Here is a 26,639-nt window from a genome sequence, read left to right as displayed (position 1 = left end):
TACTGCCCTGGTCTGAATACAAGTGAAGTCACCATATGAGTCTCCTAAAGTTCTCCCATTGAGAATATGGAGTTCATTATTGACAAGCATTTCTAGGAAGGGTATTTTGTAATTGTTCGACTTTTTGTCCTTTGAGTTCCTGGTTGGAAGTTCTTTGGGGATGTTATGATAGTACACACTCAATCCAGAAGAAGCTTCCATGTAGTAACTCATGATATAAACAAACTGTAAGTTAACATTGAGACATTACAGCAATATTCAGCAAGCTTTGGTCAGCTCTCTTACTCTAATCATTCATCATCAGCTCTCTGACTCTATCTAGATACTGCCCTGGTCTGAATACAAGTGAAGTCACCATATGAGTCTCCTAAAGTTCTCCCATTGAGAATATGGAGTTCATTATTGACAAGCATTTCTAGGAAGGGTATTTTGTAATTGTTCGACTTTTTGTCCTTTGAGTTCCTGGTTGGAAGTTCTTTGGGGATGTTATGATAGTACACACTCAATCCAGAAGAAGCTTCCATGTAGTAACTCATGATATAAACAAACTGTAAGTTAACATTGAGACATTACAGTAATATTCAGCAAGCTTTGGTCAGCTCTCTTACTCTAATCATTCATCATCAGCTCTCTTACTCTATTAATTTTCGTTTACTTTTCTGCTCAATAGTCGATATTGTATTTCACTAAGCAGCGTAATTCTTAAAAGAAATGAAAAACGGTGAGAATGACGTCCTGGTTGACGACCAGCAACAAACAACTTGGAAAAGGAATGATAAGATGTTGTTGATATGTATTCTTCTATGCGACTTTGCAGATGGAACAGAGATGGATTTGCCTGGTTGGTGTAACTTTCAAAGTTGTATCTACTTCTGTCTCGAATTATTTTTGAAGTGAACATTTTTAATTTCTTTCTGCACATTACATTTTACAAGATAACCTTCCTTGTATTGAAAACCCCACTCCTACTCTGTAACACACACGAGGAAGCCTGATAACCATATTTCCTCACGTATCAGGAATGTTAACTCAACAAGTTTCATGTGACATTGGACTGTCTCATTGGAAAGAAGGATTATTGGATTACATTCTGTTCTTCTCCTTAGCAGTTTCAGTTATGATTGTAGGACCATTGGCAAAAAGGTAGGGTAAAAATATTTTTCTAGACAATTTTAACTGTAACCATTAAGCTGCCGTTAACATTTGCTAGTAGTAATTCAGAAATTTGAAAAATAGATTTAATGATATTGTGTCTCAGGTTTGGAAAACGGAAGACGATTTTAATCTCGCTTTATCTGAGTGTATGCAGTTTAGTTTTCTGTGGCATAGTTGCAAACTTTACAGCTCTTCTTCTTTCTCGAGCCCTCCTTGGCTTTTGTTGTGGACTCAGATACAACAGTCTTTATGTTTGGGCCGCTGACATAGCTTACAATAGAGAGATTCTAGACAGGATTTTATTGATAACACACATATTCTTCATTTGCGGGACAATGTGGTCATCAGTGTTGGGGTTCCTACTACTTGATTGGATTGGATGGAGGAAGTTTCTATTTTTCTCGACATTGCCCGTACTCATTCTTCCGATCATCATGGTTCACTTCTGTGTGAAAGATACAAGAGGCCCACAAATACAAGAGTCAGAAGACGAAGCAGAACAGCAAGAAACAGTGACTGTTTCAAACTTTGCAGCTAGAACCACAAAAATAGGGCTGCTCATTGCTTGTGTTACTTTTAATGGCTGGTTGACCACCCTCCTTGTTCCAGCGTTGATCCAGCTGCTTAAGATCAATAAAGCAGGACCAAACATTCATTGCTCAGTTACCATGACTCAAGGGCCGGAACTCTTGTTACTGGCACTTGTTAACTTCGCAGGTTTGCCCTCTTTATTCCTTATGCACTGGATAAAAGACAAGATTGGATTTCGTAAACTGCAGGGGTTTGTTTCCCTAGTATACGTAGCAAACTTTGTACTGATGCTCACACAACAAAACCTTGCGGTAGCGATTTCAACTAACTTCATAACGAAGTTTTTGGACGGGATAATTACTTTGGGCTACACCTATGTCCTCTACGACGTGAATTACTTCGGAACGTCAAACTTTGAAGTAGGAACTTGCATCGCAACCACAATTGGCTTGATTGGTGGGATCGCTGGGTCGGGCATGGTCTCATTTGCCTCCACGTCAACTGTTATAATCACTGCTTTGATGGTCAGTGTGTTTCAGGTTATGGTTGTTGTTTCTATGACAGAGGTTCAGTAACAATATGCTGAATAGGTGAGCATGTTTAAATAGACACGAACAGAAGGTTAGATAGAAAAGTGCTCAACACATTAGGCCAGGTTTCAAAATGAGGAAGTGATCTGGGAGTCCTTTCCGAAAGTTTCTTTAGTTAGAGCTGAGGAATAATCTGAAACTGTTTATCTTAGATTCCGTATCAACCCTGACAGCTTAGAATTCTAGACTTACACTTACACTTTACAGTTATGAGTTATATCACTACAAACTTTCGACCTAATATGACCGTTAGACACTCTCACTGCAAAGAGACACAAACATTGTCCACTTTTAGCAGAACATCCCAGATTTCCTGCATGAAAGCGAAGGTGATAGGAAAAGACGGAGACTAAAAACACAAAGGACTGGAGAATAACAATCAGAGAGTCTTCTTCTCAACCTATCTAGGGACCATCCCGGTTCAATCCCTTTGTCATATTTTAAAGCAATTCTAGTTTATCCATATTCCATAAATGTATAATACTTACATAAATTATACATCTGAGTAACAAGATTTGAACTTTATTTAATTGTTTCAACCATGTAATAATGTGTTGAACTAAATTAGTGTAATTCCTTCAATCCTTGATTAATTTCTCATTCATTATACAAGTTTGATTGTGTGTTGTTTTACTGAGAAGGATGAGAATCATGATCAAACTGTGCATCATTAAACGACAGTCGTTGCCTTTGCGAATTGAAAATGCTGTAAAGATGTAATTTATAGTTTGCTTAACTTTCAAATATTCACAATTCCAAATAACTTCTCTTGTAGAATGGAAATAAAAGGTACCGTTTAAAGTTTATCGTTATATAGAAAACTGAGTTTATGGTATTTAGTGTATGCTAGTCAAGCTCTAGTCACGTAACAGTAACACGAACGGCAGAGCGTACCGTACGGTAGAAATGAAACGAGTAAATTTAAATGGAGGAATAATTAAATAGCTAAGTAATACAAAGTGAACGTCAACAGATAAAAGCTCCTCAGTTCGCTCCAAACGATTGACGTGAATTATATAGATCACTCGACCATCATAAAAGATAGTGCTCAGTCAGTTCGAATTCCTTAAAATGATTAAGGGGCAACAAAGAAGTGAGCTATCCACTTCCGCCTCTCCGGGTATACTCTCATAACTTGTCACGCCATACTGCGTGACGGCACAACGCATCTGCTTGCACACATGACTCGCAGTCTCGCCAATGAGCACTCCACTAGCAGTCACCCTGCGGCCGCAAGGACCAACCACAGGCTTGGCTGACAGTCAGGTGCAAAAGTGAGCGGACGGCTCATTTCAGACAGTAGGTCTGACAGCAGGTCTGCCAGCCAACCGACTTATTACACTCAAATGTGTAACTCCCAAATACGAACATATAAAAACATTGGTTATTATATACCTGGAAACACATACTAAAATCTCCGTCCCTTAAACGTTATACTAAAACTAAGATATCCTAAAAGATATCTCTAAATACCATATTACAACAGTTAAGACCCAGTAAGAAGCCCTTCAGCTCGGTTTTAGTCCAGAAACAGGCGATCTTGGTGTTGGTTACCTACCTTTATTGTGTTTCTTTTGACTTTGCTATCGTGCTGATCTGCTCTGAAAATTGTGATAGAACCTGTTCGAGTTGTTAACGAGACAATCTCCTTGTTCTTTCGTTGCAGAATCAACATGTTCTTTGTTTGAGTAACACAAGAATTTTGAGGAATAAGGAAGCGTTATAATTGGGCTGTAAAACCAACTTAAATCGATTTCTCGTGCAATGTTGTACAGGTGAGGAACAGTCACCAAAATGAGTTGCTTACCTGCTGTGTTTTGTCGTACTCTGCTCTTCGCTCAAGTTCGATCAGTTAAGGTGAGGATTGCCTCGATCTTTCGGTTTCAGCCCTAGGTCAAGAGCTGTAGAACCGAAAGATCAAAATATATGTTGCTTGTTGCTCGCATTCTAAATTATAAAACATCAATTTTGAGGGATAAGGAAGTGTTAATAGGTTCTGAAACCTAGCTAAATAGATTTTTCGTGCAATTTTAGGTCAGGAACGGTCATTAAGATGAGTTTTCAGTCAATGATTACGCTAGTGTAATTTTGACACAATAGCTATGTTTAAAACTGATTACAGAGGGGGAAGGGGGTTACAAATTGGACAGAAGTGATGTGTGAACGGTCCCTAACGGTACGTGGATTTCTATGCTGTATCTGAATCCTTATCCAGCGGTATCACAGTCACCATATAATTAACCTGATTAAGATACTGATGACTAATCAACATCCATGGATTTTGCGCGGCCTCCTTTATTAAATTATTCTGCATTTCTTCTCTACATATCTGAAAAAGCAGTTTTCGCTGGATATTTTGCCTCTTCTGCGAAGCCTGAACAGTCAACATTTCTCAGAGTTGAAAAATACGTGAGATAATTTTTTAAATACGCCGTATTTAACGTTTTTTTGCTTAGAAATAAAATACGTCAAAAATACGTTAAAATACGTTTGCCTATTTTTTTCGTAATTGCATTCAAAAACTTAATAAGTTATGTATTTCGTTCGCAATTTTTTCAGACACATCGTCATTACGGTTCAATTTCATTTATTTTGTTCCCTTGAACGGGATTGGAATTTACTTTTGGAATTGAACGCAGAAAAATATTCATATTTGTGTAGAAAATCGTCCGTAAAAAAGTTTCAATAAATACACAATTAAGAACACAATTACTCAGATGAATCGTAATCATCATTGAAATCACATTTCTCCATGTTTTGGATAAGTCGAAGGTTGGCATTAATGCCTACTAGCTTTATGGCCTTATCCGTTGCTAGTCTATTTCTGCGTTTATCAACAATATATTCCCAAGAGGACCAGTTAGTTTCACAGGCAGAAGCACTACAGACGAGGCTCAGAATTTTCTTCGCCATTACAACTACAGTGCAGAGCTACGCGAGTTTTAATCAAACTTTTAACTTGTATAATTAGAAATAGTACTTATTATTTCATTGGAGCTCTTAATGCTACAAAATCACTTGTAACGTATTTTAACGAATTTTATTCAGCGAAAATAAAATACGCCGTATTTAACGTTTTTTTGATATTTTATAAAATACGTTAAATACGTATTTTTCAACTCTGACATTTCTTACTGTTTTTTAACAACAACTTGTTTAGGGGTCGTTCACATATTACGTAATCAGCCGAGGGAGGAGGGAGGGGGGTTTCCAAATGATTACGCTAGTGTAATTTTGACACAATAGCTATGTGTATATTTTTATGTATGGCTAAATCACACTAACGTAAACATATCCAACTCCAATCCTCATCAGTCCCTAGTGATAATATGTGAACCCTTACGTTAAAAGAAACACAATTAGTAAGTAACAAATTTAGTGAATCCAAATTGTACATCATATCATGCCAACGAATCCGGAATCTGAGGTTATGTTTATAATACCTGATCTATATTGTAATGTCATGTTTACTCTCACTTTGCAAGCTATTCAATGTTTAGTGTGGTAAATGAAAAGTCATAATGCGGAGTACGCATAGACTTGTCGACTCAATCAGCTCACCTTAACATAACACTAATACAAAGCCGAACAGCACGAGGTACGTACAAAAACTTATGGAACAAAAGTCTTGAAAACAAGCTGCTGTAACACCGGATAACGACAATTTGTCGTTAGCGTGTAGTACTAGTTGTAGATGCGACAGATTGTTTCATTGTTTTTCTTGGGCAACTCCAAATCATTACACTAGTGTAATGATTTGGCAAACGGTACGTGGATTTCTATGGTGTATCTGAATCGTTATCTAGCGGTATCACAGTCACCATAACTAACCTGATTAAGATAACTAATGAAAATCCATGGATTTTGCACTACCTCTTGATTAAATTATTCTGCCGTTATTATTAAAAATGACCACCTGATCATTTCTTCAGTACATATCTGAAAAAAAGTTTTCGCTGGATATTTTGCCTCTTCTGCGAAGCCTGAACAGTCAACATTTCTTACTGTTTTTTAACAACAACTTGTTTAGGGGTCGTTAAGGGGGGGGGGGGGGGGGGGGGGGGGGGGGGGGGGGGGGATTTGGCCGCCAAATTTTAACAAAATTTGGCGGCCAAATTCCAAAATTTGCAATGCGAAATTCAGAATTTGGCCGCCAAAATTCTGTCCCAAAACTTAAGGTCGAAATGCGATTCTACGTTGATTCTGAAAATTTCATGTAAAAATATTGAAACCTTATTGAGTTCTATTGTTTTGAGCGAAGTCAGTTTTGCAAATATCGCGAACTGAGATATGGGCAATTTTGTTCATTTTTTGCGATTATTTGAACACAGAATCCACAGTTAGGTAGATACTGAGCTGATAATCATAGATAGTGTGTAGTTTAGGCTCACCTTCCATTTGAAGTTAGTTTCATTCAAAAATATTGATATTTGACCAATATATGGGCCAAAATCGATCAAATTTGGTGCGTATGCCCAAATATGGTCATATGGTTTTTTGCTCATAACTCAGTCATTTTTTGTCCAATCTTGATGAAAATTCATATACGTGTTCAGAGGACCACTAGCTACAAGTAGAGCACCTAAAATCTGGATTTTGGGTCACTGGTCACTGGTCCTAGTTTGTTGGAAATCAAATTTCACAAAAAAATCAGGGTGAACCCCCCCCCCCCCCCCCCCCCCCCCCCCCCCCCTTAACATATTACGTAATCAGCCGAGGGAGGAGGGAGGGGGTTTCCAAATGATTACGCTAGTGTAATTTTGACACAATAGCTATGTTTAAAACTGATTACGGGGGGGGGGGGGGGGGGGGGGGCAAATTGGCCAAAAAGGGATTACGTTATATGTGAACGGTCCCTTATGACATAAATATCAATGAGCAAATCATTTTGAGTTGTTCTTTAGTACTGTCCGATTGTTTATTTACTCTCATAAATTTTGTTATATCTTTGGCATTATGCCATGGTCTCAACACTTTTATGCATATTTTCCCAAGCCATTATGCTACGGTTTGTTCTGCTTGGAGCTGTCTTGATAAGTGCAAGTCTTGTTGTGGGCAGATCCAGACCTGAAAAAAGGGGCTGTAACTACAACATGATGTACCTCAAAATCGGAAAAAAGGTCTACAGGGGATGCGAGGAATGCGAATGCATGCCGAACGGTAAGTTGATCATGATCTAGGCTCATGCTGATTCGATTCTTATTCTAGCTCCTTAGGGAAGTCAAAATATATAATTGCTCGTTCCTAGTTTCAATATATTCCTTTTTCAAAATTCGTCAAAATCGTGGCTGCATGCTGTCAACTGAAACTCTACAAACACTTAACAACGTAACAAGATTTAATTTTCCTCAGGAGAAATGGAATGTAGTGAAGGAACTGCATGTTGTCAATACCTTGACAAAAAAGGAAAGACTAAACGAGCTTACCCTGGTGACTCCTACCATGACGGGTGTAACCAATGCACCTGTGGAGATGAGGGCGGTATGGGAGCTTGCACCCGGATGGCATGTCCTGATAAATGTGCCTACAAGAACTGGGATTTGATCTCTGGGTATGCTAAAAAGGGGAACGTTCATGCGTACGATGAGGAAAGAGGCTGTCCTAGAATATGCAAGTGCAAGGTGAAGAAAGGGCAGGCAACCCTTCAGTGTAAAACACCATGTGTTTATTTCTAAACCAAGTTTAAGTTGATAGTTGCGATAAGTTGTTTTAATAGCATTGACGAAAAACAATCTTTCCAAAAAATTAATCATGTTTTTTAAAACTATCCTTTATATGATTTCATCAAAATATTTTACATCCGAATACATATTATCTGTTAAAAATATTATTATCATATTTCATTAATAGCAAACCAATTTGTGTTTTAATTGAATGGAAGCTAAACATAGCATGAGTTAAATAATTGGACCAATACAATTGTTCATGCCATGATGATAATGATATATTTAACAAACCATGCTGGATAAAAAATACCTGCCCCATGATTACTAAATCTATAGAAAGTTTTATTTTATAATAAAACGGGCGGCAAAATTTGTAAAATTTGCAAATTCCTTTCAAATCATCAAAAACCACAAATAGAAATAAAATCCATGAATATCTTTGTCATCTGAGTGCCCCGCAAGATGGGGAGGAGGGGGGGGGGCTGCGAGTTCTTCTGCGGGGGGGAATGCAACGTCAATTAATGTCAGTATTCCATAAAAACCCCAAACTGACATTGACATTAATTGACATTAATTGACATTAATTGACATTAATTGACATTAATTGACATTAATTGACATTAATTGACATTAATTGACATTAATTGACATTAATTGACATTAATTGACATTAATATGTCTTGAAATTTGAGATTATCATTATTCGATAAATATTCAAGATATTCATTGACATACGTTGCATGCCACTTTTCGCGGCGGAAAAATATTATATTATCTCTGATATTTGGATACGAAACATGTATCAAGATATTCACGTCTATGTAAGTTAGACCGGTTCAAAAAAACAAAATGTCCTTGAATAATTATGAGTATGTTCTTATCTGTTGATCCTTAGGTTCAAAGACCACAAAAAAAATTTCAGCTTCCAACTCTTCCATCTTCGGTCCCCACCGGCCACGCCCATATTTTATTGGTTTCTTATACAGGTAAAATATCTAGAATCGGCTTTTTTAGTATGAAGGAGTAATGTTAGCTGTTTAAGATTCGTTATTCAAATATAAATGTCATGAAGGCATTTCGTTTAATGTGGGTTTTAAGTTCTGATGATGTTGAGAACCACGCCCTTGGATGGCCACGCCCATTTAAGAAAATTAAATTTCGGGAAACCGTACTATTTTAGTTTTGTTGTTTAATGATCTGAATTTATTTCACATTTCCATATGTGATAGTAGTGAATAAATTGATGATATAAACGTTCTAAAGTGCTAAAAATATGGTAGAACTACATAATCTCTGGTCGAAAAATATCGTGTCAATTAATGTCAGTATTCCAAAATTTTGCATAACTGACATTGACATTAATTGACATTAATTGACATTAATTGACATTAATTGACATTAATTGACATTAATTGACATTAATTGACGTTGCATTCCCCCCCTTCTGCGGAAGTAATTTACTCTAATACAATGAAATATCTAACGAAATAGAACAGTACGATAGCATATGATTGCTTCTAAATTAAGGCGCTAAACTTCTTTGTGACCCTTTTTTCCTTTGAAGTTTTACGCCATGATTTGTTGTCAGTAAGTGAGAAAGCTGAGAAATATGGCCAGATATTGATTCTGAACTTTTAGCATATGATTGCTTGTAAATTAAGGCGCTAAACTTCTTTGTGACCCTTTTTTCCTTTGAAGTTTTTACGCCATGATTTGTGGTCAGTAAGTGAGAAAGCTGAGAAGTATGGCCAGATATTGATACTGAACTTTTGGGCACTTATTATGAACTTTTAACGTCTCCGCACTATAAGTATAAGAAGTAATCATTCAGTTTTACAATTTACTCATAGTTATATAAATGTCCACTATTTCAGTCCAGTAGCAAGGCACGGGTTCCGAACAGTATTCAGTGCTAAACGAGTGAACAGACCTAAACAGTACCAGTGGGTACAGTCTGCTGAACGAGACGCCTGCAACTTGGACAGGTGAGTCTCAGTAAGCAGGCCCTTTTGTCGCCGAATGGCGGGCGCGCACTACTGTAAGCGCGAGGGCTCTGGTTCTCTGGTTAGAGCAACCCTGGAAGCCCCAACGGGGCCGGGAAGAGCGGAATTTTCAATTTTCATGCTTTTATTACTTTCTAAGGAAAAATCGTTTTGCCATTAGTATGTTAAAATTGGGTTGGCGGGAGTACCATTGCTTTCAACTACGTGGCACACAGGTTACTGTATGTATACTGTATGACCCAGCGTTAAACTAGCAAATTTACTCGTTTCTTTCGGCCTCCCAAGATTTTTGGTCAGTAACGACATCCTGGGAAGATGAGAAGCGTGACCAAATACTGAGCCCTCCCTCAGATAACGAAAATAATGCACCGCACCATTAGAGTATTAAGTATTCAGTTTTATTTACAATGTCTTATAATGTCCAATATTTCAATTGAGCTGAGGCTAATCTAGGGAGCCTTAAAAAATATACCTGAAATGGAGCTCTGCCAAAAATGCGATGTCTTATAATGTCCAATATTTCAATTGAGCTGAGGCTAATCTAGGGAGCCTTAAAAATTATACCTGAAATGGAGCTCTGCCAAAAATACGATTTTAATTTCTGGCACATTCTCATAATTGAATTTCTTTCAGGAAAGAAGATAATCAGAGTGAAATCACCTCCCTCCGGGTTGGGAGTAGTCCTGCTCTAACATCACCACGCCCATCCGTCTCCAACACAGTTTCTTCTAGCAAAACAGTAACTCCCAACAAAACCGTATCACTTAGCAACGGATTCTCCCACCCTGCTAGCCTACAGTTTCTCAGTAACTGCAGCAGACCCAAAACATCCAGCACACACCTGACTCTCAGACCTGCCTCTTCTCAGACTCTACCAGTAGAGTTTCTACATCGTCCTGTGTCTTCTCACATCACAGGAAGGGCCGGTTTGAAAGGGTCTGGTTACTACCTCCCACTTAAAACATATTCTTCTCGGGTGAAGCAAGGGGTGAGTAGAGGAGTTGGAAACATGTCTTTCTGAATGATTAATACTTAGGGGTCGATCACATATTACGTAATCAGCTGAGGAGGGGGGGGGGGGGGGTTCCGAATGTTAACGCTAGTGTACTTTTGACACAATAGCTATGTGTAAAACTGATTACGGGCGGGGGGGGGGGGGGGGGGGGGGTAAAAATGTTCCAAAAAATTATTTCGTAATATGTGAACGACCCCTATTGTCCTTTTTGTTTATTTTTATGTTTCATTCTGTATTCAATTACTTTCCATTCAGGAGATGTTGCGGATTTGTGTAAAAACTGAAGCGATAAAGTGCAGTTCAGCCCCACTAAGAGGATCACACAGGACTCAAGTTCCTGAACCCCCTGCCCCCTCTCCTCTAGTACCACACTGAGAGGATCACACAGGACTCAAGTTCCTGAACCCCCTGCCCCCTCTCCTCTAGTACCACACTGAGAGGATCACACAGGACTCAAGTTCCTGAACCTCCTGCCCCCTCTCCTCTAGTACCACACTGAGAGGATCACACAGGACTCAAGTTCCTGAACCTCCTGCCCCCTCTCCTCTAGTACCACACTGAGAGGATCACACAGGACTCAAGTTCCAGAACCCCCTGCCCCCTCTCCTCTAGTACCACACTGAGAGGATCACACAGGACTCAAGTTCCAGAACCTCCTGCCCCCTCTCCTCTAGTACCACACTGAGAGGATCACACAGGACTCAAGTTCCAGAACCCCCTGCCCCCTCTCCTCTAGTACCACACTGAGAGGATCACACAGGACTCAAGTTCCTGAACCCCCTGCCCCCTCTCCTCTAGTACCACACTGAGAGGATCACACAGGACTCAAGTTCCTGAACCTCCTCTCCTCTAGTACCACACTGAGAGGATCACACAGGACTCAAGTTCCTGAACCCCCTGCCCCCTCTCCTCTAGTACCACACTGAGAGGATCACACAGGACTCAAGTTCCTGAACCCCCTGCCCCCTCTCCTCTAGTACCACACTGAGAGGATCACACAGGACTCAAGTTCCTGAACCTCCTGCCCTTCTCCTCTAGTACCACACTGAGAGGATCACACAGGACTCAAGTTCCTGAACCTCCTGCCCCCTCTCCTCTAGTACCACACTGAGACGATCACACAGGACTCAAGTTCCTGAACCTCCTGCCCCCTCTCCTCTAGTACCACACTGAGAGGATCACACAGGACTCAAGTTCCTGAACCCCCTGCCCCCTCTCCTCTAGTACCACACTAAGAGGATCACACAGGACTCAAGTTCCTGAACCCCCTGCCCCTCTCCTCTAGTACCACACTGAGAGGATCACACAGGACTCAAGTTCCTGAACCTCCTGCCCCCTCTCCTCTAGTACCACACTGAGAGGATCACACAGGACTCAATTTCCAGAACCTCCTGCCCCCTCCCCTCTAGTACCACACTGAGAGGATCACACAGGACTCAAGTTCCAGAACCTCCTGCTCCCCTCTAGTACCACACTGAGAAGATCACACAGGACTCAAGTTCCTGAACCTCCTGCCCCCTCCCCTCTAGTACCACACTGAGAGGATCACACAGGACTCAAGTTCCAGAACCTCCTGCCCCCTCTCCTCTAGTACCACACTGAGAGGATCACACAGGAATCAAGTTCCTGAACCCCCTGCCCCCTCTCCTCTAGTACCACACTGAGAGGATCACACAGGACTCAAGTTCCTGAACCTCCTGCCCCCTCTCCTCTAGTACCACACTGAGAGGATCACACAGGACTCAAGTTCCTGAACCCCCTGCCCCCTCTCCTCTAGTACCACACTGAGAGGATCACACAGGACTCAAGTTCCTGAACCTCCTCTCCTTTAGTACCACACTGAGAGGATCACACAGGACTCAAGTTCCAGAACCTCCTGCTCCCCTCTAGTACCACACTGAGAAGATCACACAGGACTCAAGTTCCTGAACCTCCTGCCCCCTCCCCTCTAGTACCACACTGAGAGGATCACACAGGACTCAAGTTCCAGAACCTCCTGCCCCCTCTCCTCTAGTACCACACTGAGAGGATCACACAGGACTCAAGTTCCTGAACCCCCTGCCCCCTCTCCTCTAGTACCACACTGAGAGGATCACACAGGACTCAAGTTCCAGAACCCCCTGCCCCCTCTCCTCTAGTACCACACTGAGAGGATCACACAGGACTCAAGTTCCAGAACCCCCTGCCCCCTCTCCTCTAGTACCACACTGAGAGGATCACACAGGAATCAAGTTCCTGAACCCCCTGCCCCCTCTCCTCTAGTACCACACTGAGAGGATCACACAGGACTCAAGTTCCTGAACCTCCTGCCCCCTCTCCTCTAGTACCACACTGAGAGGATCACACAGGACTCAAGTTCCTGAACCTCCTGCCCCCTCTCCTCTAGTACCACACTGAGAGGATCACACAGGACTCAGGTTCCTGAACCCCCTGCCCCCTCTCCTCTAGTACCACACTGAGAGGATCACACAGGAATCAAGTTCCTGAACCCCCTGCCCCCTCTCCTCTAGTACCACACTGAGAGGATCACACAGGACTCAAGTTCCTGAACCCCCTGCCCCCTCTCCTCTAGTACCACACTGAGAGGATCACACAGGACTCAAGTTCCTGAACCTCCTCTCCTTTAGTACCACACTGAGAGGATCACACAGGACTCAAGTTCCTGAACCTCCTCTCCTTTAGTACCACACTGAGAGGATCACACAGGACTCAAGTTCCTGAACCCCCTGCCCCCTCTCCTCTAGTACCACACTGAGAGGATCACACAGGACTCAAGTTCCTGGACCCCTGCCCCTCTAGTACCACACTGAAGACTGAGTTGATCTAGCTAATGATTATTTCCGAGATTTTGACTGACTTATATCAGTTTCTCAATGACTAAGCGACGTTTTTGATATGAATAGCTGCCGATGACCCCGAACTTTCAGCTTTAAAACTTTAAAACCAGGATATATTTAATGCGGGCTCTTAATGATTATGATTTGAATCCCTATTTCAAGTTACTCTAGTATAAATCGAGTTTGAAGAATGTTGTCGTGTCGACTATCCAGCTGTTTACATAACACATCTATAAGTATATTCTTAATGATAGTGGAAATCACAGTCAGACTTCCCTATAAAAACCCTCGTGTTTTGATCCTTCAGATCTCATCCTTCATCTTTTCAATAAGTTACAGCAAGGTGTATTCCTTATAAATTTGTGACTGACCATGAGTTTACCAATTTGTGCTCTTAATTATTTCGAACATTATAATCTCATATATCTGTTTCTTCTTAGAATCATTAAGGACGATGTTCCATTAACTTATTTGTATCTATATTCTATCAATTGAATTTGAAAAGAGATGAGGATATTGGAGCTGTCCTCATCAGGACTTATAAAGCGTTAAAAAAGCATTAATACACCGTGTTGCTATTATAAATGCGAAATGTTGAGCTAATTGCCAAACGTATTATTATAACACAGTTCACTTGAATACAATCGTTTGAAAGTGTTAATAAGATTCTCATGATGGAATCTCTGAAATGGGCTCAAATTCATGCATGGTCCTTAACACGGTATCGTCGTTCCGCACTCTTACGACGTTTGCAACTACACCTTGGCTTTGAGCCAAGACTGCGTGAGGGCATTCCCCGCTTCACAAACCGTTTCTCCGGCTCCTGAGAGACACGATTACTATTATTAAAATATTAATTAGTATGTAAAAGAATTCTCGTAGGACTGACCCCCCTACATCTAGTATAGTGCCTCGGCACAGAGTGGCTTAGGGTTACTGAAAAGTAGATAAGCACCTCAGGCCATCCTAACGTTCGGAAGAAACCTGCCCTTGTATCTTGTGTGTGTATGTAAAAGAATATGCATTACTATCATTAATAATGGTTTCTCCGTGTTCACTACTTGACCTTTCATATTGTTTGAAGCACTTATGGCCAAATGAGAACCATCATTAAATACACATGGAGATTCCCTGATTTAGGTATTCCTGGAAAATTATCTAAATTCCAATCTCCATGCTGTTCATTCAGTAAATAATCAAAGTTAATCATATGTCATGATATTGGTATTGAACTGTTCAAAATTACCTTCATGCTGAAAGTCAACATTTTGCCAGTATTTTCATCTCCATGCAGTTCGTAGAGTTTCCGCCTCAATGTGCCTCCAACCATTACACTTTGATCTAAGAAAATTAATTAGTTGTTTGAAGACTTTAAAATAAAAATAAAAAGCAATTTTGAATTGGCAAGTGTTTGTAAACCTTTGTGACTAAATTTGTTCGGTAATATCACAAGTTTCGGCGTGAATTTCATAAGAAAACAATGGAACAGCATTGCATTTTATAAATATAATTCATACCTGTACCGATGAAACCATTCCAGTACTTTACTGGTTCGGCTAGTCGTACCGAAGCTGCTGGTGCACTGACCACGCAAAATGTAAACATTATTAACGGTAGCGCTACCCTGAAAACTGCGGTGTTGCCATCTTGATATGAGTTAAATCGTAATACTAATAACTCGACCAACATGTAGCTAATGAGTAGCAGCACATATGATTCCTGGCATTTCTTAAAACCAAATAGGTCAGTTTATTAAAATGTCACACTTTTCATGCACGTGCAAAAACAAATTACAAAATAAGGGTCAATGATTTACTCACATTTCATTTGCAAATCGACACTTGGTACAAGGGATTTCACTTTTTTTAGATAAAATCTAAAATTTTTACGACTAAATATAGCTGTGAAGGTAACAAATGATCCAGTCTTGAAATATATCACTACCGGCTGTATTTAAAGGGATCCTGTACGCGAATTGCCTTCAAACAATTACCGAAATGCTAAAAATAAATACAGCTCACTCACGTACCTGTTCACCTCTTTATAAGTCTTGTCGAATCATTCACCGAAGTATTAGTAATGTCCAGTAACGTAGGATATAATTTATATCCTAAGTTATATTATACTTTTAACTCTGGCCCTACCGGCCGTATCCAAAAAACCAACCCAATGCACAACCCCAACCCAGAAAATGATCCTACTTTCATCCTAAAGTCTACATTAAAAACTGTTGCGTTGTAGACACGTGACTAGTACTACTGTTGGCCTCTTCTTCCACCGAATATTGGATTGTGCAACATGCTGAACATGGCTAAGCTTGACGCAATATAGTCGTGACCTGAACAGATTTTGTCCATTTAACGTCTCCGGAAAGTGTTTACTCGTACTGTCTTGTGTTTATTTCGGTATCAGTATTTAAAATTATATTTCTATTGATGTCACTGTGCTAAACCCTGATCGAATGTTCCAACTCCTTGGACGAGCGATCCAATACTAATAGTTTTTTGTATTGTCCCAAGCTGAGGATCCTTTGATCTTCATGACAAATCGTGCTGGCAAATGTGAACATAATAAATAATTATCCTTGAACGATGATGCAATTTGCATTTGATATTGCAACTTGACAAATGTTCCTTTACGATTCTCCTTTTACTAAGTTAAAGCGTACAAATCAAAGATTGTCGAGGTACCATAGGCATAATGTGATGCTATTCCTCGTTGTCGGAGAGTTGGAAGTCGGAATCAAAGACTAAAGCTAATCTATTTTGTAGAGCTGAACATCCTACACCCTTTGAACATCCTCGATTTACCTGAAGTTGATCAATCTCAAAAACGGCCAGCTGAAGGCCATTCTTACAGGGTCTAATCGGACTTATCAGAGCTACTTCAGCCAGTGAGTGATGTCAAATTTAAGGTTAAGACTGGATCTGGAGGAGTAATTTTAGGGCCTACGAAATAATTTCCAACTATATTTTGTCGACCTGAACATCCTACATCCTTTGAACATCAGCTTGATTTGCTTAAATCTCAAAAATGGCGAGCTGAAGGCCAGTTTTACTCTTAGTCATACTCTTACAAGTTACAAGTTCCAATCGGAAATATCAGAGCTACTTCAGCCAGTGAGTGATGTCAAATTTAAGGTTAAGACTGGATCTGGAGGAGTAATTTTAGGGCCTACGAAATAATTTCCAACTATATTTTGTCGACCTGAACATCCTACATCCTTTGAACATCAGCTCGATTTGCTTAAATCTCAAAAATGGCGAGCTGAAGGCCAGTTTTACTCTTAGTCTTACTCTTACAAGTTACAAGTTCCAATCGGAAATATCAGAGCTAATTCCGCTAGTGAGTGATGTCAAATTTAAGGATAATACTGGATCTGAGGGGGCCATTTTTGGGCCTACGAAATAATTTCCACCGATATTTTGTCGAGCTGAACGTCTTACACCCTTTGAACATCATTATATAAAAATTCTTGTGAGGCCTAGAATTTATTAACTTTTTGAAAATGGAATTAAAATGGTAGCACGGTAAAATTGGTCCTAGTGGAACCTCATAACCATCTCCAATATTGCAGCACATGCTAATCTTAACATGACCGTCTACAGGCTTGATTGTATTACCATTTCCTACTCTCATATTAATAATCCTAGAATGGATGATCCTGAGATTGCAGAATTGAACTGTTTCGATTTTTTCAATAGATAATGATAGCTAAAGTACGCCAATACAACTGCTATGCAAGGCGTAACTCAAATTGCATATGGTCAAAATAAAATTACGTATTGTGCTACAACTACAAGTACAAACAATTTATGTAATTTGTAAACTGGATTTTGACATTAGTGTAAGGCTGCACTGAGGCGACAAAATTATCTACTCAAAGTCCTAATTCGGCCTGATACAATTATTTCCGTTTTTGATTTCGATTTTCTGCTCGTCTTTTTGCTTTTTCGTATATTACGTATTTCTAACTTAATTTCAAAATAAGTGTATACAAATCAAAATTACGAATAAGATAGTATGGTGACGTGATTTATATTTACCCTTTTAGATTTGTTTTTTAACATATTTGATATCTTAGTCAAAAACACTCTACACTTTGTCAAAAGAGAAACTAGAATTCCCCTTTGTAATTTAATCTTTACGGTTTTCGAGCTTAGTTTATATAACCATGGTTGGTATAAAAGCAGCTACCACAACTTCACAAGTAACATTTCGATCTTGTAACCATATACTGTTGCAACACTCGCCAGAACCAATCTCACGACATGATTCTTGCATTTTTCTTGCTATTTGTTAACGATTTGTTTGTGTTAATCGCTGAAGGAGCAGACGTTGATACTTGGCGGTGTGAGAATGACAGCGCTTCGGAGCTACTCCAGAGAATTTGGGAGGAGAACAGAAACTTGAGCTCGTTGTTTTTAGATCTAGATCCTGAGACATCAAGTAATATTTCTTGAATTCTTTTGTTTTGCACTAGAGACAGAGTACATAAATATTATATTATAGCAGTGAAACTGGTTCCAACTAGATAAAATTAAATTTATTGTTTTTGTTAAACCTTTCAAACTAAGCTACATTCTTCAAGAAACCTTCTGGCTGATTAGGTAATAGGTTCACAGTTTACACCCAATATATCCTATATAATCTCGCCCAGCTGACATTAAAATCGGTACTTGATATTTACTATTTTCTATGATAAAACCAAAGCATGGATTCCGAATATGAACAGTTTTTATCTTTTGCAGAAAAACCCGATCAACTTGAAGAGGACAGAGATTGGGACCAATGTAGGAAAAGTTATTTAAATCTTACAGAGAATCCATGGAAACTAGGCAGACAGCAAAGCATGCAGGTAAATTCATGAATACAGTTATACTTTTTTAATATCGTATTCGGCGGTAGTTATAGAGGCGGATATCAAATTTCAGTTTAAAATACAATTATATATGTGAAAGAACATAAGAAGTCATAATCATATCACAAAACCCCAAATTTCGTATCAAACTGAAAATATGAAACCAAACTCACTGAGATTAAGTTCAGGAAGTGAACAAGCTCATAAAGTCCCTCTCCTGGCGAGGAGTACGCCACCTCAAAAAGAAGTACAAAAGTCTGGAAAGCAAGAAGTTCCGGGTCGCCTGCACACGTAAAAGTAAGCTGTACTACCTGGCAAACCAGCTGAGTGATTGTGCCGGGCTACCGGACGTGGGGAAGGAGGAAATGGAGAAGTTTAATTTTCCCGGAGGGACTAATCGGGAGTACATGGATTTCTTGAAGGAGATTTTAGTGGCGATTGATTATTGGAGCGCCAGATCTTACATGTGTGTTAAGTGCAGGGACTCCGGCGTTAGCAGGCTATATTGTGAGTGCTAGGTACGAACTCAGATTGGTAACTTTGGTAACCAAGCTCGTTTTAGTAACCCCTTTTTTACATTTTGTTTTAAATGTTTGAGCTTTCCCCCATAAATTACGTATGAGATCAAGAACGCAGAACTTATTTTATATCTTTTATGCTAAATTGTGACGATAATAATAGTATTGAATTAAGAGTTGTTGTATTTCGAATTAAAACAAAGATTTTAAAATTTTGATGACATTATTTATAGAACACAAACTGTCCACTAAAAAGAAATAATCGTAAAACATTGTATTGCAGAGTAATAATTACATTTTTACGATTTTTAACGCAGGAGAAAGTTTTCCCTGAGCATATATCCTACTTATATCGTTTTTATATTGAAAAAGTAAGCGGATCTATCTTATCACAGCTGATGTGGCTGGTTTATTCATATTTTCGATTTTCAACTTCAGCTATTTTGTTTATTATATCAAAATTCAAGATGTCTTATTTCTACAGATGCTCCATGAATTCGGAAAAGAGTCAAACTCGATAAAAAGTCAAATAATCGACAATGAAAATTCAAAACTTCGCGTGACACCCTTTACACAACACTAACATAAATAGCACATCCAAAAAATTAAAAAGCAAGACTATATTATAAATCAGTAATAATTAACCAATTATTATCAATAACAATTATCAATAACAATCGGTAGACCACGAACCGGTCTGTGAGCATAAGAAGACTGGTTTTAGCATTTGAATGCAGCTTTGGGAGCACGGTCTGGTTAGAATCCAATATTTACTTAAAAAAGCGGACTTATAGATTCTGATACCGTTTCATTATCTCGTTTTGACACGTATAACTTTTTTTCAAGAAGCACAAACGTTTTGTTCGGGATCAAAATTTCGACAAAAACTTTTGCAATTTATACAGACTATAACCGAATTTATGAATTCAACTCGTTATCAGCAACTATCTCTAATTCTCTACGACTGATTGGTCTCTGTATCCTATCAAGCATTCTAAAAACGACAAAAAAGACGGCCGTACGAAAAATACCCACAACAACAAACATCATCTTCAAACCAGCTGCTAGGCCACGCGCCTCATCTAGTCATCTCAGCAGAACCAAAAGTAAGGAGCCCTGTACCAGTAAATCAGGTATGAGGAATGCAGCAGTAGGATTGTAGCTAGATTTTCTCGTCATCTATAAGATTCTTCAGTTTACAACAAATAACTGACAAGTGCCTACTCAGTCCGTTTTCAATATCGTCGTAATCAAAGAGGGCGTCAAGCAGGGAACCGTCCTTCATCACTTCCTGGACAATGTCCAGCCTGTCCAGACTCTGAAAAGTAAAATCATGGAGTTTAACTTTAAAGTTAAGACTTTGTGAAGTCCAGTTCACTCTAAACGGCTTTCAACACAATCAATTAATCTCAATTTCAGTCAGGAGAAAGTTTCACAATTTTTCTAAAATTATATCATTAGTATACGTACCTTTGGGGATATGTGGCGCTTGATGAGGCTCCTAAGCAGATCGAATACACATCCAAAATAATCTACAAGCAGTTCTCTGTCATACGTGTAGTTAACCTCAGAGAAACTGAGGGAGATACAGTCATGGGGTCAAAAGAAAAAGATAGTGATATAACAAAGATTATGGAGATTTAATACTTTAAAAACATGTTGACAAGTTTATATGATGCTTGACGTGCAATTGATAATTTCTAATAACTAAAAAATAGCACCAACCTGATGAATGTTAGTGCAGTTGTTTTATACTTCGCCTTGAATTCAGAGAATAATATCATTTCAGCATCATTAAATGCATTGTTCTTGAAGAAAACTCCAACTTTGATGAGGAATCGTATCAAATACTTTATAATCTGAGAAACATTGATGTTAAGATCAACAGGTCTTATAATTTTATAGGGGGGTGACATGTCTCCAATGTCTCCAATGTCTCTTGTCTTTTTTGAAAAGATAGGGTGCAGAGACATGTCCTGGAGACATTGGAGACATTGGAGACACAGCTTTTGGAGACATTGGAGACATTGGAGACATTAGAGACAAAGCTTTTGGAGACATTGGAGACACTGGAGACGTAGATGTATGATTGGAGAAGGAGGAGGATCTAGGAGGAAGATGACCCAGGAGGAGGACTCAGGAGGAGGAGGAGGACTCAGGAAGAGGACTCAGGAGGACTGAGAAGGAGGAGGACTGAGGAGTACTGAGGAGGATGGCTGAGGAGAATGGCTGAGGAGGATGACTGAGGAGGATGAATGAGGAGGAGGAGGAGAAGGACTGAGGGGGAGAAGGAGGAGGACCTAGGAGGAGGAGGAGGACCCAGGAGGAGGACTCAGGAGGAGGAGGAAGAGGACTCAGGAGGACTCAGGAAGAGGACTGAGGAGGACTGAGAAGGAGGAGGACTGAGGAGGAGGAGAGACAAAGGAGGAGAAGGAGGAGGACCTAGGAGGAGGAGGACCCAGGATGAGGACTCAGGAGGAGGAGGAGGAGGGGAACTCAGGAAGAGGCCTGAGGAGGACTGAGAAGGAGGAGGACTGAGGAGTACTGAGGAGGATGGCTGAGGAGGATGGCTGAGGAGGATGACTGAGGAAGATGACTGAGGAGGATGACTGAGGAGGAGAAGGAGGAGGAGAAGGACTGAGGAGGAGAAGGAGAAGGTGGAGGAACTAGGAGGAGGAGGACCCAGGAGGAGGACTCAGGAGGAAGAGGAGGAGGACTCAGGAGGAAGACTTAGGAGGAATGAGAAGGAGGAGGACTGAGGAGAACTGAGGAGGAGGAGGAGGAAGACTGAATAGGAGGAGGAGGAGGGGGACTGGGGGAGGACTGAGGAGGAGGAAGACTGACGAGAAGGATGGGGAGGAGGACTGAGGAGGAAGAGGAGGAGGATGAAGAGGAGGAAGAGGACCCAGGAGGAGGAGGACTGAAGAGGAGGATGAGGATGAGGACTGAGGAGGAGGAGGAGGACTCAGGAGGACTCAGGAGGAGGACTCAGGAAGAGGACTGAGGAGGACTGAGAAGGAGGAGGACTCAGGAGTACTGAGGAGGATGGCTGAGGAGGATGACTAAGGAGGATGACTGAGAGGGAGGAGGAGGAGAAGAAGGACTGAGAAGAAGGAGAAGGAAGAGGACCTAGGAGGATGAGGACCCAGGATCGGAGGAGGACTCAGGAGGAAGAGGAGGAGGAAGACTCAGGAGGACTGAAAAGGAAGAGGACTGAGGAGAACTGAGGAGGAGGAGGACTGAATAGGAGGAGGAGGAGGGGGATTGGGGGAGGAGGAGGAGGAGGAGGAGGAGGAGGAGGAGGAGGAGGAGTCTCTAAAAGCTGTGTCTCTAATGTCTCCAATGCCCCTAATATCCATTTTATGTCCCTAATGTCCCCAATGTCTCCAATGTCTTCAATGTCCCCAATGTCTCCAATGTCTCCAAAAGCTGTGTCTCCAATGTCTCCAATGTCTCCAATGTCTTTGTCTTTTTCGAAAAGATAAGGTGCGGGAGACATTTGAGACATGTCACCCCCCTTTATACAGCTTGCAGTGAAACCTGGAACTCTTGAAGAATTTAACTCCAAAAATCTTTAAATACTTTTAGTTTTAATCGTAATTCGCCTATAATATAGATATTTATATCGTATCAAGGTGTTTAAAGTCCATTAAATCCAGCCTCACTTTAGAAATCAGCCGGACTATACAATCTGGAGGAACTAACCTTTTTAGCCTTATCTGCTTGACCGGTGTGCTCCTTTATCAGTTGATAGAGTGTGTTGAGAATAATACCTGTATCTTCATCAATCAGTCCTATTAGAGTCTTCGTAAACGTTTTCCCCAAAATCTGAGGAAACTTGATTCAAGAATTAAATTACGTGGTACAGATCTTCTTTTCATCAGTCAAGGCTACCCAAAATATGCTCGGAGTCCATCAGAAAATCAATTCTCAATGTTCTAAATTGTTGATAAAGACATGAAATTTCTAAACAATGGTATCATTCATCAAGTAATGAGCACGAGCACTCGTATTACGTTAAATGATTTCTCCAAATCATGGAGGGCTGTAATACTAATTACTAATCATAAGAGTACCATGAAGATAAAAGTTTAAATTTCTAATAATTTCTCACGCACTGCCACACTGTGCGATATATATACCTCATAACTAAAGTTGGAGATACAATGTATCTACCAACATGCTTCAATGTTATATTACTTCTGCCCAGTACCAAGTATCAAACCTTCTTCTGAACCCTTATAGTAAGCGAGTGTTTCTGCTTGGTATCTAACTCCAACTCCTCCTCCTCTTCCCCAATATCCTCCTCCCCTCCTGAGTCATGAAGCTCCTCATTGCTCGACAGACTCCCCAAGCTCACCGTATCTCGCTCCACCTCCGCCGCCACCTTGATATCTCGTCTCAGACCTCTGAAGACAGGGGTGTTAGATACCTCTGAAGACAGGAGTGTTAGATACCTCTGAAGACAGGAGTGTTAGATACCTCTGAAGACAGGGGTGTTAGATACCTCTGAAAACAGGGGTGTTAGATACCTCTGAAAACAGGAGTGTTAGATACCTCTGAAGACAGGGGTGTTATATACCTCTGAAAACAGGGGTGTTATATACCTCTGAAGACAGGGGTGTTAGATACCTCTGAAGACAGGGGTGTTAGATACCTCTGAAGACAGGAGTGTTAGATACCTCTGAAGACAGGGGTGTTGGATACCTCTGAAGACAGGAGTGTTAGATACCTCTGAAGACAGGGGTGTTAGATACCTCTGAAAACAGGAGTGTTAGATACCTCTGAAGACAGGGGTGTTATATACCTCTGAGGACAGGGGTGTTGGATACCTCTGAAGACAGGGGTGTTAGATACCTCTGAAGACAGGGGTGTTATATACCTCTGAAGACAGGGGTTTTAGATACCTCTGAAGACAGAGATTTTATGCCTCATATCTTGTCACGGATCTCTGAGAATACGACTATTAGACTTGATGTCATGTTTCAGTTTTCTGAGAACAGGACTGTCAAATTTAACACTTCATCTCAGAAATTACATTCCTCAAGAATATCACTTAAGTGGTTTGAGCAATGATTAATATTAAAATTTAAACGCGACGGACGCAAATTTGACAGCTTACTTGATTAAATTCATTGCCTAAGTGTATTCGACAGTGATCGTTTGAAACCATACGAAGTCGACAAACACCAAAGCAATTTGTCACACTTTAAAGAAACGCAGGCCGAGAAAAGTGAAACAATGGAACGATTAAAGCAGTGAGAGACTATAAAATTGAACGAGGAGATGTGAATAAGTAGGTGTGCGTGGCAAGGGAGCAATCTAGAACAGTCCGTTAGACCAGTATGTGATTATACCTTAAATACACTCGGCTAAGTGGTTTATTTTGCAACACCTTTCACCAGGCAAATCACAGTCCCTGAACTTGCTGAGAGTAAAATATTCATTATTCCTTGTTTGGGCATGCTGCTATGAAAAATTAATTGACGTACTTCGAGCGTGTTGGCAGTTTTTTTTCTTTCTTCAGTGTTATAATTTCCATTCAGGCCAGCTACTTAATCAAGATCAATGTCTGAGTGACAAGCGTCCTTTGAAAACACAGGGTTTGTAAAAACCTTTAATCACAGACAAAGAGTCAAAGATCTCTACTTTGACAATCGAGCAGACAGACATTAAGACAAATTAAGTTGAGCACATGGTCTTAAGGATATATTAATTTGGTAAAGTGGATCTTTAGATTAATTGCATAACGACATGATACGCTATTTAGCGGCTGCAACAAACTCCTAGACATGTTGAAACTACCGGTAATGAAAGAGCGGGGTATTAATGGAGAGGTGATCAACATATTTCTGAAACGTGACAGCGATTAACCAATCAGATTCCAGCAGCAACCAATCAAATCCAAGAATCGCGGAAACTAAAAAAAACAGTTATCAGTCATCTCCACACCTAGTATAATATGATTAAACCCCCAATTGAAATGTAAAGAGAAGTTGAAATAGAAAGTGTAACAGAAAGTGTAACAGAAAGTGTAACAGAAAGTGTAACAGAAAGTGTAACAGAAAGTGTAACAGAAAGTGTAACAGAAAGTGTAACAGAAAGTGTAACAGAAAGTGTAACAGAAAATGTAACAGAAAGTGCAATTTAATAGAATTAGGTGAAGTTTCATTTTGTAAAAAGTGAAGCTAACCTGTGTTTTACAGTTCGTAATTTTTTACTGCTTCATCGTTCCTGGTTGTAAGTAGACGTTGACCCTACCTTCCTAAGATGGAAACTAATTACAACACAACTTATTACAACTCAACTTATTGCAACACAACTAATTACAACTGATTACAACACTATAAATGTATTACATTCAGTTAGGATGATTAACAGTTAACACATGTTTTATTAATTTGAACTGAACAGATTGTATCACAAGGTATATTATAAATAAAAATATCCAATGATACATCCCTGTTATGTTGTATTTAAAGCTTCTTTTGACTAATGAGTTTAAGAATAGGATAGGTCGAAATCAAAGCAATTTATTTAACTTATTAATCTCTGACCTCAATTCCAGAAACTTACGTTGACAAAATTTATAAACTGTTTAAACTTGAAGATACGAAGAGAAATAATATATTTAGGCAACTTATTGGTAGGGTAAGTAGGATACGTTTAAATAAATAATAATAACCGGGTTATACAACTAAATAACGGGTCAGAGAGCATGAAATGGGAATTACATCCAGTACGTCAAATGAAAATTAAAAAGTTCAGAGCCGATTTAAAATTTTACTTTGGATTATTAAGTAGTTAAACATTCCAAACGATATCTTTTAGTAATTAGCAGGCTACAACTAATACTACTGAGATGACTACAACTAATACTACTGAGATGACTACAATTAATACTACTGAGATGACTACAACAAATACTACTGAGCTGAGATCACAACTAATACTACTGAGTTGAATACAGGCTGACTACAGGCTGACTACAGTGTACGTGACTACCAGCTCATTACTATCTGCACTTTACAGGAGCACGTGATATTGACTGACTACTCTAGTAGCACTAGAGCACTTACTATCTAATGTCAATCTACTGATTAATTGCACCACCCTATGATAAGATGCAGTGTTAGTGTCCGGTGGTCCTGTGAAGTGGATAGTTCAGGAGTGAAGACTGTATCGCCCCAGGAGTGAAGACTGTATCACCCCCAGGAGTGAAGACTGTATCACCCCCAGGAGTGAAGACTGTATCACTCTCAGGAGTGAAGACTGTATCACCCCCACTCCCCAGGAGTGAAGACTGTATCACCCCCAGGAGTGAAGACTGTATCACCCCCAGGAGTGAAGACTGTATCACCCCCAGGAGTGAAGACTGTATCACCGCCAGGAGTGAAGACTGTATCACCCCCAGGAGTGAAGACTGTATCACCCCCAGGAGTGAAGACTGTATCACCCCCAGG

General features: G+C 40.0%; 2 protein-coding genes and 2 long non-coding RNA genes across 5 annotated transcripts; 2 read left to right on the top strand and 2 right to left on the bottom strand.

The window, feature by feature from the left end:
- The first annotated feature begins 568 nt into the window (after positions 1–568).
- Positions 569–3,025, top strand: LOC134815655 (uncharacterized). Its single transcript, XR_010160262.1, has 3 exons — positions 569–841; positions 1,020–1,143; positions 1,259–3,025. It is a non-coding gene; the product is annotated as an uncharacterized LOC134815655 (long non-coding RNA).
- Positions 3,026–7,241: 4,216 nt separating this feature from the next.
- Positions 7,242–8,134, top strand: LOC134815589 (uncharacterized). Its single transcript, XM_063824141.1, has 2 exons — positions 7,242–7,436; positions 7,629–8,134. The coding sequence occupies exons 1-2, from the start codon at positions 7,277–7,279 to the stop codon at positions 7,949–7,951; spliced, it is 483 nt and encodes a 160-aa protein (XP_063680211.1). The 5' UTR covers positions 7,242–7,276; the 3' UTR covers positions 7,952–8,134.
- Positions 8,135–14,372: 6,238 nt separating this feature from the next.
- LOC134814716 (uncharacterized) lies at positions 14,373–15,985 on the bottom strand. The gene is made up of 3 exons (XR_010160190.1): positions 15,315–15,985; positions 15,044–15,138; positions 14,373–14,620 (listed from the first exon to the last, which is right to left on the bottom strand). It is a non-coding gene; the product is annotated as an uncharacterized LOC134814716 (long non-coding RNA).
- Positions 15,986–19,711: 3,726 nt separating this feature from the next.
- On the bottom strand, positions 19,712–26,261 carry LOC134815621 (tumor necrosis factor, alpha-induced protein 8-like protein 2 A). Of its 2 annotated transcripts, none has more exons than XM_063824171.1 (6): positions 25,370–26,261; positions 23,402–23,585; positions 22,882–23,013; positions 20,902–21,035; positions 20,647–20,752; positions 19,712–20,494 (listed from the first exon to the last, which is right to left on the bottom strand). In XM_063824171.1, exons 4-6 carry the CDS (start codon positions 20,958–20,960, stop codon positions 20,339–20,341), a joined length of 321 nt encoding a protein of 106 aa, XP_063680241.1. In that variant the 5' UTR covers positions 20,961–21,035; positions 22,882–23,013; positions 23,402–23,585; positions 25,370–26,261; the 3' UTR covers positions 19,712–20,338. The 2 variants fall into 2 exon arrangements, with proteins under 2 accessions (XP_063680241.1, XP_063680239.1); XM_063824169.1 differs by having other exon boundaries at positions 22,882–23,004.
- Between the last annotated feature and the right edge of the window lie 378 nt (positions 26,262–26,639).

The sequence above is a fragment of the Bolinopsis microptera genome, chromosome 5 (genome assembly GCF_026151205.1).
Source record: "Bolinopsis microptera isolate Bmic1 chromosome 5, MBARI_Bmic_1.0, whole genome shotgun sequence".
Taxonomy (NCBI): domain Eukaryota; kingdom Metazoa; phylum Ctenophora; class Tentaculata; order Lobata; family Bolinopsidae; genus Bolinopsis; species Bolinopsis microptera.
The sequence above is the reverse complement of the archived record's forward strand: the minus strand, read 5'-3'. Positions and strand labels throughout refer to the sequence as shown.